We start from the raw sequence: 20,164 nt of genomic DNA on the forward strand, positions 1-20,164 counted from the left end.
TGTTAAATGTATTTTTACGTGTGCTTATATCAAATCAAATATACATCGCCCTTTTTATTACTGTTGAACGACTTACCATCTAGTTTGATGATGCCATCTGTTCCGCCAAGGGAATTTTGTGCGACACATTTATACGAACCAAAATCTTTCGGACCAACGTTTCTTATTTTTAACATCATGTACTTGTTGTAGCCGCTGTCGGTGGCTATCGCCTCGTACTTGTCGCCTGAAACAGAATTGCCTGTGCCAATAAAACCAAGTCCTCCGTCTTTCATTTTAAACTAAAATAGTAAAATTGTTCAATATAAAAAAATACAATTTAGTTTGACGTATGTCTATGTATATCGAGAATTTTTAAAAATGTTTTTATATAACTATATCTATTTATTTTTAATTCTTACACTCATATGTTCTGCGAATAAACAAAGTCTTGAAATATTGAATAAGGATGTAAATTTTTAATTTATTTTTAAACTAAAACTAAAATAAATGTTTATTTATAAAATAATGTTATAATTTATATTATCTTGCAAAAATACAAGTATATACATATATTATTGTGTGTGCATAAATGAGTGAAATTTGAAAATGTTTCTGTTATTTAAAAAATTTTAAAGAATTTTTTTTACATCGCTAACAAGCTAGAAATAATATGTTAAAAAAATCTTGCAAAATCGAGGATTTCAAATATAAGAAACTAAATATAGAATAATATATTATGAAAGATATATCTGATTTTTAAAATTATCGGAATCATATGGCCGATATTTTATCTTTTTTTATGTGCTAAATAATTTTAGAATAGCTACAAAAATTTAATGTAACATTATATAGATTCAAAAAATTATATTTTACTCATGAAATTGAGAATCTTAAATATAACTATAATTATATTAGACATGTAACTGTAAATGACAATTGAATATTGGATTTTTAAAATTACCAGACACTATCATATCGCCACGTTCTGTTGTCCAATAATTTATTGAAAGTGGATAAGCTTCAGTATGGCATTCAAGAGTTACGTCTTGTCCAATATAGGCTCCTTCCAACTGATTTGGTATTGAAAGCATAGGTGGAACTGTAAATCAGAAATGTGATATTCACTGTGATAATGATATATAATTATATTTTAAATTGTTTATATTAATTAAATCAAGATATTAATCAAAAAATTTAATATTATTCATAAGATTTTGCTGTCAACGTTTTTGTATATATTATATTTTTATGTAAAATTACACATTTAGTATAATTAAGAAAAAAAAACAAGATTAATAAAATAGAAGTTATCCTGCCAAAATCAAACTAATCTAGAACAATTTGCAAATCTGTTAAACTGAGTATACTCATTCAAAATAATAAAAAGTTTGTGCAAACATGTAAAAAAAGTCTTTTTCAAGTTGTTTTCGACGTCTGAAAATTTCAATGAAATGTTCACGGAAAAGCGCAGTCGACACGCAGTTCTCATTGCATGCAACTATACACAATTGCCCATATTTGCACCGGAAGTTGTCACGATTTAAAAGCACTATCTGAAAGTAAGCATTTGTCTGCAGTTGCATGCAACGTAGGCTGCGTGTTAGTTTTATCGAGCCAACTTTCTTTAATATTTTTGAACGAGCAAAAGAAGCTATATAAAAAGACTTCTCTTGTCCTTATATTTGTTAAATGTTTGAATAAAAAAATAAAATTTTAGAAATATCTCTTGCATTCATATTATCACGTACTCTGTATAAGGAGAATAAATCATTAATTAAATTAATTCGTATTATTTTATGGAACTATCGCCTTCAGCTGCAAAAGAAATGATATTGTGAAAATAAAATTAGAAGAAAATTTTTTAAATAAAATAAATATTTTGTAAATAATTTGAATTTTTCAAATTTGATGAAAGTCACCAGTAGATAAAATTAAATCAAAGAAAGGTTTATTTTAAAATCCGACCACACTGGCAATGCTTTATTCAATTAATCCTTAACACGACGTAAATTTTAAATTTTCTTCTAAATAGATACTTGCATGAAGATATACGGTAATATTAAACTCTTCCGCGAGAAATTCATATTTTTTTATCAAGCAATCAACTTATCATTTTGCTAGTCAGGCGTAACGTTTAGTATTTCCTTGAAAAGAAAACATTATTTTATATGAAGACTTTCAATTGATATCGGTGTATCATAAATGCGAAACCGTTCTCTTTCGATCGATATAGATATCCCAATATATCGTGTCATATTTTCGTCTTTTACGAACGGACGTAAATCACGATTTACTAGCAGCAGGTGCACTTTCGACAGAACTACGGAGGGTAGTTTTTCCACCTATCTTCTTTCCCCAACCATCCTGCTGAGCTATCGATAAATCTATAGACTGCGAGCGAGTATACACTTTGATTGCACATCATTCAATACGTATTTCAGAAGCGTAATTCTTATCTATCAAACTTTACGTTGCGCACACGCGCATGTCTCAAAATACTATTCAAAATTTTTTGATATTTAAATATTTATTCAATCAAAAATTATCTTTTAGTAAGAGATATACGCAGAAATATGTAAGAATATGTTTAACTCTCTTTATAATATTCTCTCTCACATTTTTATCTATTTCAAATTTTAACTCTAAGTATAAATCTAACATACCTTTTTAAATATAATTTCTTGAAAAAAAAAAAAAAAGAAAAGTTTTACTATATTTTTTTCTTTTACAATTAACTGCTGTTGGAACGATTTAATCTTTATATAAATTACGCTATAATCGTGTACAATATATGAAAATGGCAGGCTCGGAATGCATTGAAGATAAAGTCACTCAAAAAGCTGCGTTCGATGATATATCTTTATGATACACGATCGGTATTAATTCATGCCACGCGTTAGTAATACTCGTACATTTATCATGCAACGTGCGCATCAGATCAACATCTGTGGGAGAATAAATGGTGCAATAATATTCCGTACAATATCCACGAGAAATCCGAAGAGAAAACACTAGATCCATTTGTGAGTGGTCAAAAAGTTGACGCAATTCGTGACTCACGTGCGAAATCGAGGGTGGCTCGAATTTCTTGAACGATTGTTAATATTTGTGCTTGCCCGCAGGAGGAAAAAACAGCCAGGGACGCAGAAGCGAGAAACTAATGTGTTAGAAAAGACGACGCAGAGACGCGTTTCGCACCCCAAACTGATTGTGAGTAGAACCCGGGAATTGCCGGATGAAGGTTCGGGTGGCGTTTGAAAATGGCTGCGCGGGGATAAACGAACGTATATAGAGCATATCTAGGTCAAGTATATAAATCGGTGGCTAAATGAGACGTTGAAAATCGACCTAATGCATGGTGCACCGCGAGGATGCTTTTACGGTTGAGGAACAACGACTCTTCATCGAGTTGCAGCGACGACAATATGTTTCAAATGTGTGTGTGTGTGTGTGTGTGTGCGCGCGCGTGTATGTGTGTATGTATGTATGATGCATTTCCTTTTTCACCTACATCTATGCAATATTTTCAGTTTACATAAACCGCCGATATTCACTCTTGAATTTTATGCATCGTCAAATATGATTTAAATTATTGTGCGATGTTTATACAAGATAAAAATAGATATATGCATATAATAATTCTTGCATAAAATGTATATAATGCATATAATGTGTTGTATGTCAAATCTACGTGTCATATAAAATGCAATAACGAAGCACTTGTAACACCTATTAAAAATTCAATGCAACACGAGGGGAGTTTGCGCAACTTCGCCGGGAGATTAATAAAAAGCTTACGGGGAACAATATTAGCGTACTTCATATATCAAAGAAAACTAGTGGCTTTATTTCATTTCTAACGTTTATGAACCACGTCGAGTTTATTAAAAGTATAATATTTCCGACATCTACTTTACTGCTCCAGCGACCGGCATTTACCAAGTTACGCGCGCCTTGCAATCGGGGAGGTATGATAAAAACGGGTTTCTCTCCATCATCCTTTCTTATCATCTTTTCTTGCACAGAAAAATACGCGGGTATTCTTACGCGACAATAGTCGTTCCTTCCTGAGTTTTATCCCACTCTTATCATAATACCAAAGTGCATAGTATTACGATGACGGCGTAGTTTTCGCTAATGGCGTATACACGAAGAAATCGATGATGTCAGCGTCAAATTCAGCGCTCAATAAAATAATATTGATGTAAAATCAATATAATCTAAAGCGAATCAATCGTTCAATATTCTCATATTGATATTCACGGTTGTAATGTATGACAAGAAAATAATAAATAAAATCATGTAATTACGAATATTAATTATTTGTTTTTCAAGAGAATATTAATGTGTCAATTTTGTTAAATTATATAAAAACAAATTATAATTAAAAATAATACATATAATTTTAACCTCAACTTTCTTGTTAAAATAATTTGTATATATAATATATATATATATATACAAATTATTTTAACAAGAAAGTTAAGGTTAAAATTATATGTATTATTTTTAATTATAATTTGTTTTTATATAATTTAATAAAATTGACACATTAATATTCTCTTGAAAAACAAATAATTAATATTTGTAATTACATGATTTTATTTATTATTTTCTTGTCATACATTACAACCGTGAATATCAATATATATATATATATATATATATATATATATATACGTACATATATTATAACATATATTATACATAAATATAATATGCTTAAAGCATATATAGCATATATGCTTAAAAGATATATTCATTCACATTCACAGACATTTTAATCTATGTTTGATTATCCGACACGATCCTTCGAAGTTTCGATTGGCTCAGTTTCGATACTCGCGCTGGAAAATAATTCCCGCAAACTTTTTCAATCAGAGAAATCAATATTAAAATCGCTGACTTTGCAAACTATTGATTTTATCTGAATTCGTTAGGTTAATAGGCAGAAAGCTATTACTTTACGAATATTTTGAAATGTTTTTCTAATCTGTATTTATAAATATATATTAAATTTTATATAAAAAAATTTTCAATAACCAATTTTTGCTTTTTATTAGAAATTCTATATATAACTGTGTGCATATGCAATTCTCTCACCACTTGTTAAAAACGACATATTTATTGTATTCATATTACGCTTGTGTGCATTAAATTTTGTCAGACAGTGTTTGAAAAAATATTCACGCATACGATAAGAATTCTTTGGATAATAGAAAAGGAAATTAGTGACTTACATTGTACACGCAGGGAGACTCGCCTGCTCACCGATGGTGGAACCCCGTTTGAAGCTATGCATAAATAAGCGCCCATATGAAGGCGGCTTATCTTCACGATATGCAGCACTTCACCATCCACAACATTCACTGAAACATAAAATGTTTCACATAATATTAGCATATAAACTGTAAAAGCCTCCAGGAAGATGTATTTATTATACTATTTCAACGCTCTTCTCCATCGGTTTTTATTTGTAAGATAAAATATTTGCAACTCAATTGTTACAAGAGAGAATACGAGTCGTAAAAGCTCTATTACGAGCTCTACAATTAACAATTAGTTAACGATTCAATTTTGAATTAAACGATATACTTTTTAATTAAAACGCGTTTCGCGCGCGCGTTGCAAATAGCAGATTGTTGAAAAATCCCCTTCCGTATATCATATTCCACGCAAAGTAATTATATTGTAGGACGTATAATGCAATTTCATATAAATACACACTGCTCGTCGCAGTTGTAATTCTTCTCACGAATTAATAAGCGCGTGGCTTGCCATGATAATATCGGCATTATTTCGAAACGCGCGGGGATATATATTGATAATGCCGACAAAGAAGGCAGCAATGCACCATAGTAGAGAGGACGTTGAAAGCGCGATGCGCATATGCGTCGAAACTTTTATTGCATGTCGTGTGACAAAGAGCACTTTGCGCCTTCCTGGAGAGCTATTTGCATCTACGCTGCATTCATTTCTGGCATGTTGGTTGATATGACTGGCGCAGATCGCATAAAGTAGATAGATAGGAAGCAAATTAAACTCTACAAAGGCGCAAAGTAAAGGCAAGTGTTACCCCGGAACTTTGTCACAAGGGTTGCTTAGACATTAAAGACATGTATATGAGCTGATAATCACATTATTGCTATCGATTCTGTCTCGCGCGAGAAACCTCAATTATAACAGTATAAGGACAAAGCGGAAATGTAAATTAGAGGTTATTCGATCATAAATACACTATATATATGCAAAATGTCTCAAAAGTCACGTATCTTTTCATCTCCTGCACGATGATATGCGGTCGCAAGAGAGAGATTGTATTTCTAAATGCATACCTATTAGAGCGTTGTTTGCTATTACATATATCGTTATGTACAGACAAATGTATGCGGGATAAATTATTATACTTTAATGTTTGAGGAGATTACTTCAGCAGCATTACTACGGTTATCCTCATATAATTCATGTTACAAACGATAATAGCATAGGCAAGCAAAAAGCACATTATAGCTCGAATGTGCCTTTATCCTGATTTCGAGAACGATTACACAGATAACGTATGTTGACCACTGCTAGTGGAAAGCGGATCGTCATATTAACAGAGAAACTCCTATGTTTGATGGAATGATCTATTTTACCTTGCTGTCGCCACTCAATGGATTGCACGCGCTATCATATTCGTCGTTTAGATATAGAAATCACTTGACATATTCAACAATTGCCTCTCATATTTTATTTACATTGACCAAACTTTTTCAAAACTTTTAGAAAGTGAAAAAAAAAATATATATATGATCTATATATTAACATAATATTTATTCTATATACGTGTACTATGCATTATGCATTTTTTATACTTCAATAATATACAATTAAATAGTACTTAAATAATTCATTATCATATATTACACGAATTGTATAAATAAATAATTCGTATAATATATGATAATTAATTGCAAATTTAGATTGATATAATATTAATAGAATTGATTTAATAATACAAAAAAGTGTTTTAGAGCTACTATGTGTGTGTTTATCATGCAAATTTATTACGTCAAATGTGACTGAAATAACGCAAATTCGCGAAACGATGGAAGTTGATGCGACTTCTCTTATTATTATTTAGTTCGAAACTAATACTCGACAGAAGAAAATGCAAAGATAAACAACATATATCGCAATGAAAAACCTATTTAAGGTTTTCCTGCAATAAGGTTAAAAGCATCGTGAACGGCAGGAAACTTTACGTCTATTTGACCTATCTAGATAGAAGCAATAAGATATCATAAAAGCATAAGTTGCTACAGGTTAACGTCCTCAAACGCATTACGCGTTTTAATATTTATAAAAATATTTCTCATGTTTCCTCTTTTTCTCCCTCGCTTTCCTCATAGTTGCACTATGATTCAATTTTTAATGCGTTATTTTATAAGTGCAACATAAAAAGATACGAGAATCGACAATACTTTTGAAATTAGTAGATGCAATAATATCTATAAATTCACAGATACACGCGGTATACATAAATACACGCATTATTGCGAGCAGTTTTCACATTTGCATATAGTTACGTGTAACAGTTGCAAGAGATTCGCGTCAGGTAAAATGAAAATTGCAAGCCATTAAATTCCGCCGGCGGGCGCAACTGAAGATTTTCGCTGTTGAAAGAAAACGCAACACACACACACACACACACACACACATATATACATATACACGTGATGAAAGCGGTGAAAGGGATAAAGTTGTTACCCGGCCAGTAGTAGAACGCGAGAGGGTGCTGAATCCCTGGTAACCAAGCCCGTGCTACAAGCTGCGCGGCAAACCTATCTATTGTTCCATAAACAATGCAGAGTGCCGGGAGATTCTGCTGGCGGGTCGCACTTTCAGAGGGTTTTAATCAAGTAGTCCCGTAGGTCCTGTGTCGGAACTACCCGCTTACCGGTTTAGCGGGAACCTTTAAAACTTTCGGCTTAATGGGAAACCGCAATATGGCCCGGCCGGGTGGAATTTCACGGCGGAGGATGGAGGAGTGGAACAAAGAAGAACGTGGACAATTATTATTTTCGAGCACGCCGGAATTTTATCGTCTCTTTTCTCCGTGTCCGATCGAAGTGTGGCTCAATTTAACTGCGCGGATCCGTTATATTTCACGGTAGAACGGCGATCGATGCCAGTTAAGATTAGAACACAGTATTATCATATCGCGTGAGCTCACGCGTTGTCACGTCACATTACAGTGTATAAATAGCACCATTAATAAAGTTATCGCGTCGACTCTTACGGGATTCGCATCCCTCATTTGCTCCTGTAATTTTTCTCTTTTTTTTTCCTGTGTTTTAATTTTAATTTTCCACGATATTTTTCAACCTTCTTTCAGAATCGAATATCATATAAAAACATTTATATATATTTTTTCCACAATCAACAATTCCGGCCTGTCTATCTGACAACGTGGGAATGAAAAGTTCAAAGTTTATAAATTGCCAGTAAAAATAAAAAAGAAAAAATAATGGAAAAATACTTGTGTCTAATGCTGGGATACTGGAGAAGAGAGGGATGTCTGACGCAGATGTTATGTATATATTAACATGAATATTATATGTGTATATCAAAGTTTATATAGACGCATGTGCATAACGATATTGCCTGCGTTGACCTAAAAAGATCAGCGCTATATTCTCGTACTACAACATTATTAAGCTTCGAGCACAAAATTGGCTTTCCATCGTCGGATTTGATGAAGCTTCGGACTGCGTTGCGGACAAAGAGTATTTCAAAAATTTTCAAGCGACATTAAACGCGTCTGTAAATGACGCGAAATCTTTCAAAGCTCCACCGAAGCTTTTAAACCGCGAATGCACAGAATGCGGTGGCGCGCGCGCGCATGTGGAAGAATTCCCGAAATAAATTAACGTCCCTTTTGTGTCGATGCGCAAGCGCGACGCAGGTAGCTACTTTGCATAACGTTTCCCCGACGGCGTATTCTCGGCGGCGTAAAAATAAGCGAACAGCTTACTCGAAGACGAAGTGGAGGGTTGGCCACCTATTTGGGAATTAGTACGTGATGTATTCCGGCCCATAAGGCGAAGGATGGGTCGTAGATATTTCATCCCGTCCCCCTTTTCTCGTAGCTTTAAGTGCCCTTTTTCGCGTTATAACCGGAAGATAACCCGGGTACATTCATTCCCAAGCGGGAATCCCCGGCCAACGATTATTGCCGTTAATGCATCCGCGAATGTTAGACCAGACGTAGTAAGTGATTTCCATGTATTTATTGCGCTGGACACGAGAACGTTTTAACAAGCGTGTTAACGGCACCATATCGCGTGACAGAGCGTAATTATATGAAATATTAAAAAGCACAAATATTAATTTTCATTCATAGTTTGTAAATCTATGTTCTTTATGTTCTATAATAAAATTGGGAATGTGTAAAATGTATTTTTATTATTATTAATCATTTGTCTATTCTAACGTGAAAAATAGAAAATTATTTCTTGATTTTTCAACATATAAAAAATAAACGCGCAGTTATTTTTGAATAAATTTTACATATTAACATGTTTATTTGTAAACACACATATACATGATATAAAAAATATAAATATTTAATATTTTTCGATAAATATTTGTAAATATTTTATCAGAAGAAGAAGCAGAGAGGGAGAGAGAGAGCGAAAGAGATTGAAACTTGTATAAAAACCGTCGTGATGGAAAAATGAAGCCGCTCGTTACTGCATTCGAATTCAGAGAATATTAACGATCGATTGTCACGAACGATTGACGTCACCAGATTTGAAGGACAAATTACGTTTGCAGTGCAGCATCGCGTAAAGCGAATGAAAGAGACGGGGCTATTATATTCCAGTTTCCAGCGAGAAATTTCTCAGATAATATTGACTCCGTGCTGAACGCTGACTTTACCAGCGGTTTGGAAGGCACAAAGGAACCTCAAACGGTAACGAGAAAACGTAACGTGCTTTCTCACCGCAAGCATTGGCGTACCACCGCCATTGGAACGTTCGATACCGGTTGAAGCTTGGTGTATATATATATATTTCAGTGTGTATATATATATATATATATATATATATACATACATATATGCGTATATATGTATGTGTGTAGGTTCGTTCTGGCATAGAACTAAGCGAGTTGGATGTGCGCGAAAATGAGTGCGAGAGCATAGCCGACTTTGCGCCGTGCTTTATACTCGATGCACATCGCCTCCTATTCTCCTGTACGTTCGTCTCCCGGCACACCGGCGGGAAACTCAGCTCGTTGTCAGTTTCGATTTTCCAGTCGCGTCGCGTTATGTCGGCCTCGCGCCGACAAGCCGTGGTCGCATTAACGGAGAAGCCTTGCCAGGATACTGGTGAGAGGATCGGTAACGGAAATACTCGAGGCATATCTCTATCTCTATCTATCTCTCCTCGCCTCTCCATCTATATATCTATTTATCTCCCTTTATCTTCACTCCTTTGTAGATCTAAACAGATGAGCGAAAGGAGGCGTGTGTGCGTGCAAATTCATGACTTTATGTATATACATACATTTAACGGTAAATAAACAGTATATATACATACACATATATGTAAGAATTCGTGTGTATACATATAATCACAGTCGTGCCGCCACATTGATCCACGATAATCGCGTCGGCGAAGCGAGGGTAGATGAGGGTGGATGATGGTTGCGCGATGTACGCGTCATATATACACACACACGCTCACACATATGCGCGCAAACAAGTTTAGAGTTCGTTCGTATACATTGAGAGGGTAACGCCACCGATTCGTTCGATCAGTTGGTACTGATGGAAATGGCACGGACGCAGGATGGACAGGTAGCGGAGCAAGGCAAAAGGTGAGAGAGACCAAAATCGCGTTTTCCGAGCACGAAGCACGCGAAACGACCCTCGACGAGAATGTCGATGTAGAATACGCGTTTCCATAACTATAGTGAACGAGGGTAGGTTTCGCATCTTCTGGCTGCAGGTAAACCTCATCCCGTGGTATCGGATGCGAATATACCTCCTGCTCTTTCCGTTTGTACCAATTCTGGGGAAGTTCCTCCTACCAGGACGCGAACGTTATCGCTCTTATGAACGATCGTATTAAGGACACGGGAGTAGCGCGACAATTCGTTTTCACCGTCCTCGTGGTTTATTTGCCGCCGGCGCTCTAATTTCCCGCCCGCGCCTTCCTTTATCTTTCCCTTCCTTCGTAGTCCTCCCCACCGTCGTCCTTCCGCACGATCAGTTCCGGCCTGTCCGCCGGAGGTAAATCTCCCTCGTACCTGCAGGTGCCTCGCACCACAACCAACACCAACACCGGCGCACCATATCCCCAACGACGGCGCCTCGATGCGCTACGATAGTTTTGCTAAATTCGATTTGCTTTCTCATCTCTCTCGGCCATTCTTTTTCGGTCCCTTTGCCTCCGAAGCGAGGTGGCAGAAAGAGAGAGAGAGAGCCAGGTATACCTTCGATCCGGAGGAGAAGCGAGAGAAGTCGACAACCATCTATACTTTCTTCGAGGGTTCGAGGGTGTCTGGAGGCTATCAGGCAGGAAAGTAATGGCGTTAGCCCATCCCTCGTGCCCTAGAGGCCAACACATCAGTTAGTAACGCCGTCGTACGGCTCGAACGCGCGCCATATTCACGCCGCGATATTTCGTCCAATTACGCTGATAATCTGACGCTTCTCCCGAATGACGGATCGTCGGTTCGCCAGAAGGCGCGTATACCTATGCGTCGATTGATATCGATTGCGCGTCAATGTATGGCGATTTTACAGATCCGTAATTGCCGATACGAGATATGAGAATCCATTTCTAAAAGTACTGAAGGAAATCTCTGATCAAATCCTCGGCGAAATATCGTTTGCTAAGATATTTGCTTGCGCGCTTTTAATGTCGTGGAAAATAATCCTTCTTCATGGTTTAACTTTATAGCAATAATACTAGTGTACGGCTCCTTTAGTCCCTAATAATCACTTTAAAATCCACTTTAGGTTCTATTATATATAAGAAGTCTTGCTTCTCCCTTCCTCCTCGAACCTAATATCCAACGAGAAGCATTTAAGAACTTGCGAAACCTTTAAAGGTTAATAAAAATGTCAGTTCAGAAAGCTTTCAAGCAGCTTAAAATATAACAAGTGATTCACGTTTTGATGCTTATCAAACTGATTTTTCTAAATAGGAAAATACTATTAGATTCTAAATAAAAATGTTAACAAAAATTTTACACATATTACAGATATTATTAGAAAGCAGACAGTTTATGTAAATAGATGATGTATGTGATGGTTAGCTATAAATAAAATATTCATAGCTTCTAAGAGATGTTAAACCTCTCAACACTCATGCTCTATATGTGCTGCGCACGAACATAAAAGTTTATTGCTTTTTTAAGGCTGTAATATTATAAAATGTCGATTTATGTAATTTTAGTCATTATTTCACAAATTCTTTATAACTAAATATTTTTAAAGCAATAAATGTGTTTGTTCACATGTATTGATTATCCTAATTTAAAATTACTAGTTAATCCTCCCTTTTTTTGTCCTGTAGGTATTATCGACTTTTTCTATTACATTTGTGTTCAACGACTAGCTTCAATTTAGGACAAAATTAAATAACTTGTACTTTGTACTTTCAAATGCATCGCGAAATAATGCACGGCGGATAGAGATGCAATTTTTTGCGATAAGATGCTTACGTATTAAATAATATTTACGTACACGCGTACTTTAATTGAAAGTAACGGCAGAAATCTTGCTGTGCTCGTGAAATAAATTTGCCTTAAGGCAAATTATTCAAAGATGCTTCTTTAGAAAATGATAAAAAACATGTTCACTAACTTAGTACCGATTAATCACAGGAGCAATTCAAAATAAAATAGCTTGAATAAATTATAGAATCAAAATTAATTATATAAATTTATCAATAAATCCCCACACATGATAATCTGTTTTTAATATTTTTATATAAGAAGTTTCCTAAATTAAAAATAAAATATATTTCATCGAATCTTACAAATCACTTCGGTAGCGAATAATTAGCAGATCAAGTTGCGCTATTTTTTCCATATCAGAACGCGACATCCATATTTATCAGTAACAGTTTATACGATCAGTTTAGTATGGGATAGTGGTTTACGACCTGACGATCTCCTCTCCGTCGCAGCTTCGGCCTATCCCTGAAGGGCAATGAAAATTTAAATTAGCGTGGAAATTAAACCGAACCTTTATCGAGAGGAAACCCTTCGAAATCTGCCAGACGGTTTGACGTCTCGCTTTTCTGTATTCCGATCGGTGGACAGGTTTATATTTTGTATAATTAGTAATCAAGAGGATAATTAGCGTCGATCGAGCGTAATAAAATACTTGTTTTTATGTCATATGGGTAAATACCATTTGCAGGATATTGCAATAACAAGAATATCTCACATCTGTGCCATTTTATCGATCCATTTTTTACGTCGAAATTCACTATTCAACTTTCAACGAAAATTATCACAATTAATCAATAGTCTTATTAAAATGATCATATCTTATTTCTTATTTTTCACTCTTAAATAAAAATCATACGTATTTTTGCAAAATTTTAAATAATTATGACTCATAAAAATGTCAGTTCTTTCCCAGTTGCTATAATAAAAATACATTCTGCTCTTGCTACAAAAAAACAAAATCAAATGATACAAATATTTTGAGAAACTCAATACAAAATGAAAGAATTTGTTATATTTGTGCAGAAATCGAAAAAGCTTTATCGTGTAACATAGCTATATATATATATATATATATATATATATGTATGTATTGATCTCAGCAGCTAACTGCAAATTGCAACTGCACTCTTGGACACATTACAGTACAGTTTGGCGATACGCAGTGGTTATACCGCACCTGAATAATTGCGCTCTGGCCATGGCTTACTCGACCAAATTTTGATGTCGGAGCAGAAGAGGAATAATTGATCGTTAAAGCACAGCGTTAGCGGATGGATGGTACCTTTTAGCATTTAGGTTTTGTTGTATGCATTTTCTCGCATAAAAATTTATTATTTACAAATAAAAATTCTATGCAATATCTCATAATATTGCTGATAATATGAATAACTTTAAATGTAAAGCATAAGGAATGAGTATATTTAAAATAAACTCAATTATTGATAATCGAGTTAATTGATATAAACATGCAACATAGTTGTTTTCAATATCGGAAAATTGATAAAATATTCTATATTACGCAGAATAAATTTAATTATCACGATATTATCCGTTAGCTAATGGCTAACATGTTGTTTTGTTTTCGAGCTTTATTACGTCTATTATTTTATAACATTATTTATCTATTCAATTTTAATTATGTTGACATAAGAGTAAAAAAAGTGCAATTTTTTAAAGTAAAAGTTATCACGCAAGTGATAATAACCATGTGATAAGTGTAAAAAAGTATAGTCATAATAGTAATTTTATTAAATTTTATAAAACTTTAAAATTGCTAAAATTGTATAAAATTTGAAATATTTTATTCAAGATATTTTATTCAATTAATATTAGACACGTCATTTATAAATTCGCAGATACCAGAAATATTTATGAACTTTTAAGTTTAGCACTTTGTAATATAATGCTTTGAATCATCGATAGTCTTAAATGAACCTTGCAAAATTAATTAACATAAATGTAATAAATATTTAAATGAGAATACCAATCTGGCATCGAACAATTCAATATTATTCATTATTTGACCGCGATATCGACCGTCATTTCTCGACAGTATTATGAAAACGATAATTATTTTATATCTGGCGTTAATTCTCGAAAATTATCGCGTCTCCATCCGTTCGATTATGCATATAAATCATAGTGAATTATAATTGGGACTCACCACTTTCGCCATTATAATTTATGTTCTTGCCATCCTCCCGCCGCCACATGACGTAAGGCTCCGGATATCCGGTCGCTTTGCACGTCAACGTCACGTTGGAAGCTTCGCGGACCACCATGTCGGTGCTGGTGTCTTTAGTAATAATCGATGGTGGTACTGCAACATAAATATTAAAAAAAATTAATTTTGAAATAATTATGTAGGTATTTATGTGCATTTCATTATATGAATTTTTGGAAAAATTACAAATAAAAGTTTAAGTAATTTTGAATGTGAATAAAAGATATATCGTAGACATCGAAAAATATTTTGCGTAAATTGCGTTACTTACCTACAACTTGTATGTAACCCTGACGACTTTTCATAGGATCCGTATTCAGCTGACACATATACCATCCACGATCGACTTCTTGTACGTCCTTTATATGAAGATACCACGAGCGATGATCATTGTATGTTAGAGATATTCGTGGATTCTGAGTAATTACATTCTGATGAATCGACAATATAGTTTGTGTGTCAACGCGCACCCACGCCACCTAAAACAAAAGTCAGAACGCATTTTTCTTGAATTCTATTTTTTTATACGTTTACTTTAATTTGTTTAATTATCAAAACATTGTTCAATATATTCCATTTATATGCATCCTTTATTTCTAATCGATTTCATTATGGCAATTAGATATGGAATTAGTCTCTCTCGGTACATTAATGCCAAATGACGAAATAATCAGATAAACATTTATTGATTTGCAAGTTAAATACTGTGAGCTTATTATTTTAAATTAAAAATATGTGTATGTTGCGCGTTTTTCGAAAATAATGTATCTCACAACGACATTAACGTTAAAATCAATCATAAAATATCTTTTATAGAATTTCGAGAACCTATATATCCTTCTTGTCTGCAATAATTTTGAGACAGTCTGATTTTATATTTCTTTTTATTATAAGCGTTCTTCTCTTTTTCCTCTTACTCAACCCAATAATCGAGCAAGATTGTATTCTTCAACCTCTACATGGATCTAGAAGAACTGACTGAGACTTAAAACTACTTACTCTTCTTCCTACCACTGACTCTCACACACTTTCGTCGTTGAGTTTCCGATATATAGGCAAAAGGTTTCTTGAGCATGCAAAACATGCCTGAAGTCTCGCGAATTCTACAGTATAATTTCCACCGCGAGTGCAGCCCGAGTATGTTTCGTGTTTCCAGTACTACGACTGCAGAGTATCGCTCGTAGAAAAGATCAGCTCACTCTCTCGCGAATATTTCAGTTCTCACTTATATATACGTACATATATGTACATATACTATGTATTTATATATACATGCGACTACGATGGTTGTATGCGCGAAGACATCTGAGCACACATTCATAATTTTCTTGCTCATACAAGTTAGAGTATTACTTTTTATTACACTATTACTTTAATAATTTAGCTCGACACAAGTTTCAGACATATTCTTATTGACGCAACGAATGGTTTACACCAAACATGAAATTCTTACGATAGTTAAGAAATTATTGAATAATTTATATTTGAACTAAGTGTATGTAAATAATTTAAGATTCAAAAAATCTTATCTATTTAAGATAAAAATATTTTTAAAATTTTTATGAAAATTTTTTTGAAAATAAAAACAAAATTATATGCCATTTATTTTTTAAACGATATTAAAGACAGTACAATAATTGTTTTACAGTAATTTGATATGAATACAGGTATAAATTATAAATACAGTTACAAATTAATATTTTTTATTAACGCATTATAATTTAATTTTAAATTCAACGTTTAATATGCGATAGATATTAGATAGATTAAGATTATTCATAAAAAATAAAAAAAATGTTATATAATATAAAATAATCTCTCTAAGTAAAGATGATATTCTCTCTAAAAATATTAAGCTATATTATAAGCTTAAAATTTTTCAGCACGATGTAAAAAATATTTCACATTTTTCTACAATATAAAAGTTTTTCAATTATAGAAAAAATGAATAATTAATAGAATCAAAATGCCGTCAAAAGAAAATTTTTGAATGCGGAATATGCTTTCTCCTCGGAATGCATGGTGAATACCGAGAGCGCGAAAGCTCGTCGAACGACGAGGATATAAATCTTTCAGCTCTCATTAAATTTTCAAGCGATGAGTGACGAATATCTTGCAGATTATATTACATATAGCGAGGAACATTCCTGAAATACGCTTAAAGGAAATGTATGAATTTAATTTAACTCGTTTAATAAGAAATGAAGAATTCCGTGACACGAAGGGCACGAGGCAGAGGAAAGGAAAAGAAATAGAGTTAGTTAGCTCGCGAAACATGGAATAATTTATAAACTTCTACTTGATTCTGATCACCATCTTGAGAAAGAAGGAACGTGTTATTAGCTTACGCCCTCCTTTTCCTTACGAACTGCATTGTACTCGTATCCAGTAAGTGTTGTCGCTACTCAGCAGAACGAATTGTATCTCATTGTTACGTCATCTCAATTAACTGAAGGAAAATGAAGCAATTATGCAAGGCCTTTGATAACGGTACGTAAACTAGGACCGTCCAATTCGCAGTCTACGGACCATAAACGCCGTAGGGATTTCAGCAGATATTATCTTCGTTTAATTTGTGCAAGCGCTTCTCTACGAAGCGGCAAGAAAACTTCGAATCTTACTCAATGGCAATTTTGCGCAAAAATATTATCTTAACGATGACATTCTGCATTGTTTATTTCAATATATTAGTCATATCTACGTTAATATCCAACAAATAAGATGCATTAGTTACGTATCTTTATATGAAAGTGACAGAGAGAGATATTTCCTAATATTAGCAGATTTTTCTTTTCCTCTTCATATCTACTTTTATCTACACTTTTATCTTGCGAATATGAATTAAGCGAGAAATAGTAATGCAAGAAATAAAAATTAAAGTTGACATTTTCGATTATAGTCATATGTCATATGTAGTATGGTATATACCTAGATACGTGACCTCAATTTTTTTGACTGAGTGTCTCAATCGATGGACCGAATTCAACTCGGCGAGAACAGGAATAATTATACGATAACGGCGTTTCATATGAAATTCAACACGTTCAAAAACTAAAAGGTAATTTCACATTTCGAGCATATCACCTTATAAAAGCTTTCGAAAGCTTTCCCGTTAATTTTTCTGAATATTTTCTGTCAATGAATTTAATGGAAAAAACAATTTAGATAATTACGCGATAACAATATTCGATATGACATTTAACATATATAAAAAATAAAGACAAAAAAATAATTTGATTTGAAGTACCTTATAATGTTTTAGGTTATCCACCACGCAAGCAAGCAGAGCATCACGTCCTACGCTTACTGTCACATTTTGGACTTCCTCGGCGAATCGGGGTAATTCGATCTCTGTAACAACAATGTTAGACATGAAGACATTTTATAATACAACAAATAAGAAATAAATTAAAATAAAATAATTAAGAGAAAATTATATTTAATACAAAACATTATATTATCCTGTCAGGTGCTTAAGACCTACGCGTCACTTGCAAAGAGAAACAACATTTTTCCATAAAAAGAATTCTAATTTATAAGAATCGTAAATTGAGTTGCAACAATTTCCTGAGATAATTAATAATAAATTTAATTAAAACAAATTTGCTACTGTTTTTGAAATTATATCCTTTATAGTGTATGTGCGTGTTTGTGTGGTTGTATTTGTAGATAAGAAATAAAAGATATATTTTTAACAAGAAAATTAACGCACTTCTGCTTATACTGGTGTAACTAGTACCTATTTATCATAATCTGTTAAATTACTGTTGCGCCTCCGGCCATTACAAACATTAATTTTTCTCTAAAACAGAATCCAGCGTAAATTAATTAGTAAATAAGCTCCTATTATTCATTTACATTTTTCATGCGCTACTTTACGTGGAAATAATTAATATTCATTGTTGAATAATTGTGCGACTGTGGGATGAAATATTAATTATGATAAGATTTTAAGTGATATTATTAAAACAAACTAATAATTTTCTTTTAAATTTTCGTGACTCATTTTTCATAAAATTCAAAATTATTCTTTATAATTGGTAATTTTAGACGCGTAATTTTATGGAAAAGGAGTGGGTAAGAATATTTCAACATCAATAATTATTTGCCTGATACCGCATGTGCCATGCATCTGATTAAGATAAATCTGTCTCAAACTAAGCACTTGATTAATCACTTTGACTATTATTCACTTACGTATGTTTGATGTTGGCACGCCTATACCTATGCTTAGACAATACATCGTCCGACCTGATTGCGGAGTTATTATCGTTAGAGCGATACAACGAGTTCAGAATTCAGGCGAGTCTTCCTTAAAAGCTTTTATCTTCGTTAATGTCTTTACGATGTCCCGAGCATCTGAATTATTTATGGGCACAAAGAACTCGCGGAGAACAGAAAACAGAAGGATGGAAGGGAGAAAGCAAAATCAGAGGTGGGAAGGGGAAAACAAAATATCGTGAAAGGAAGAGAGCGAAAGATAGAACGGGGAGACAGGCTTCGAGAGATAAGTTTGAGTTACTTTTAAGTCTTTTAAGCGCGACAGCTCGGATACAGGACAGCGTTAATTACGCCTTCAAGTGCTTTATTATAAAACACTTCGCAGTGTTAATTGTCGCGCCTACGGCGACAGAGAATGAGAGAAAAAAAAAAGAGTAACGCGCTTGAAGCAACTCGAAATTCATTGCCGCAGTAAAATGTCAGAATAAATGGTTTTGTAAATTCCATTCTCTCTTTCTCTCTCTTTCTCTCCCTCTCTCTTTTTCTTTCTCTCTGCTAAAGTTGAGATGAGGATTATACTGCACATCAGGAAGATGAGATTGAGAGAAAACTTTTAATATGATCCAGAATCTTTTCATCTTGGATCATTATTGGGAGATCTTTCCCTCAGTTCAATGAATAATTAAATTTTCAAATTTTGAAAAAAAAAAAAAAATATTATACGTTTCTCCGTCAAATAAAACTGACTTGTTGACAATCATATATAAGCTTTAATTGAATTTTTTATTTGACTGTGAGACTTATACAATCAATACTTTGCAGTTTAACAATTCGAAACGTACAACTTTAAATAATTAATAAATTAAATTAAAAGACAAATATATTAGCTTTAATTACCGCGTCTGGTTCTCAATTAGCGTCTCTTTTATATGTAGAGATCTCACATTTTATTCTGAATCTCTAAAACGCTATTTAAAAATTATGATTTAAATAAGTAAG

The 20,164-nt window shown here is 33.5% G+C and overlaps 1 protein-coding gene across 6 annotated transcripts in view; it reads right to left on the bottom strand.

Moving 5' to 3' along the window:
- LOC114940611 (Dpr-interacting protein kappa) overlaps positions 1–20,164 on the bottom strand; it is a 178,376-nt gene that overhangs the window by 8,607 nt on the left and 149,605 nt on the right. For 5 of the 6 annotated variants that reach the window (XR_014925894.1, XM_029315328.2, XM_029315327.2 and 2 more), the window contains exons 3-8: positions 18,192–18,295; positions 15,216–15,423; positions 14,885–15,040; positions 5,223–5,351; positions 944–1,081; positions 77–241 (exon numbers count right to left, since the gene is read on the bottom strand). Coding sequence is in view for 5 of the 6 variants with exons in the window: in XM_029315328.2 (XP_029171161.1) it covers positions 77–241; positions 944–1,081; positions 5,223–5,351; positions 14,885–15,040; positions 15,216–15,423; positions 18,192–18,295 (900 nt within the window). In the remaining variant the exon portion in view is untranslated. The remainder of the gene's footprint in view (positions 1–76; positions 242–943; positions 1,082–5,222; positions 5,352–14,884; positions 15,041–15,215; positions 15,424–18,191; positions 18,296–20,164) is intronic. The other variant, XM_029315329.2, reaches the window with a different exon arrangement.

This window comes from Nylanderia fulva, unplaced genomic scaffold (assembly GCF_048542155.1).
Source record: "Nylanderia fulva isolate GAGA-0341 unplaced genomic scaffold, ASM4854215v1 Scaffold6, whole genome shotgun sequence".
Lineage (NCBI taxonomy): Eukaryota > Metazoa > Arthropoda > Insecta > Hymenoptera > Formicidae > Nylanderia > Nylanderia fulva.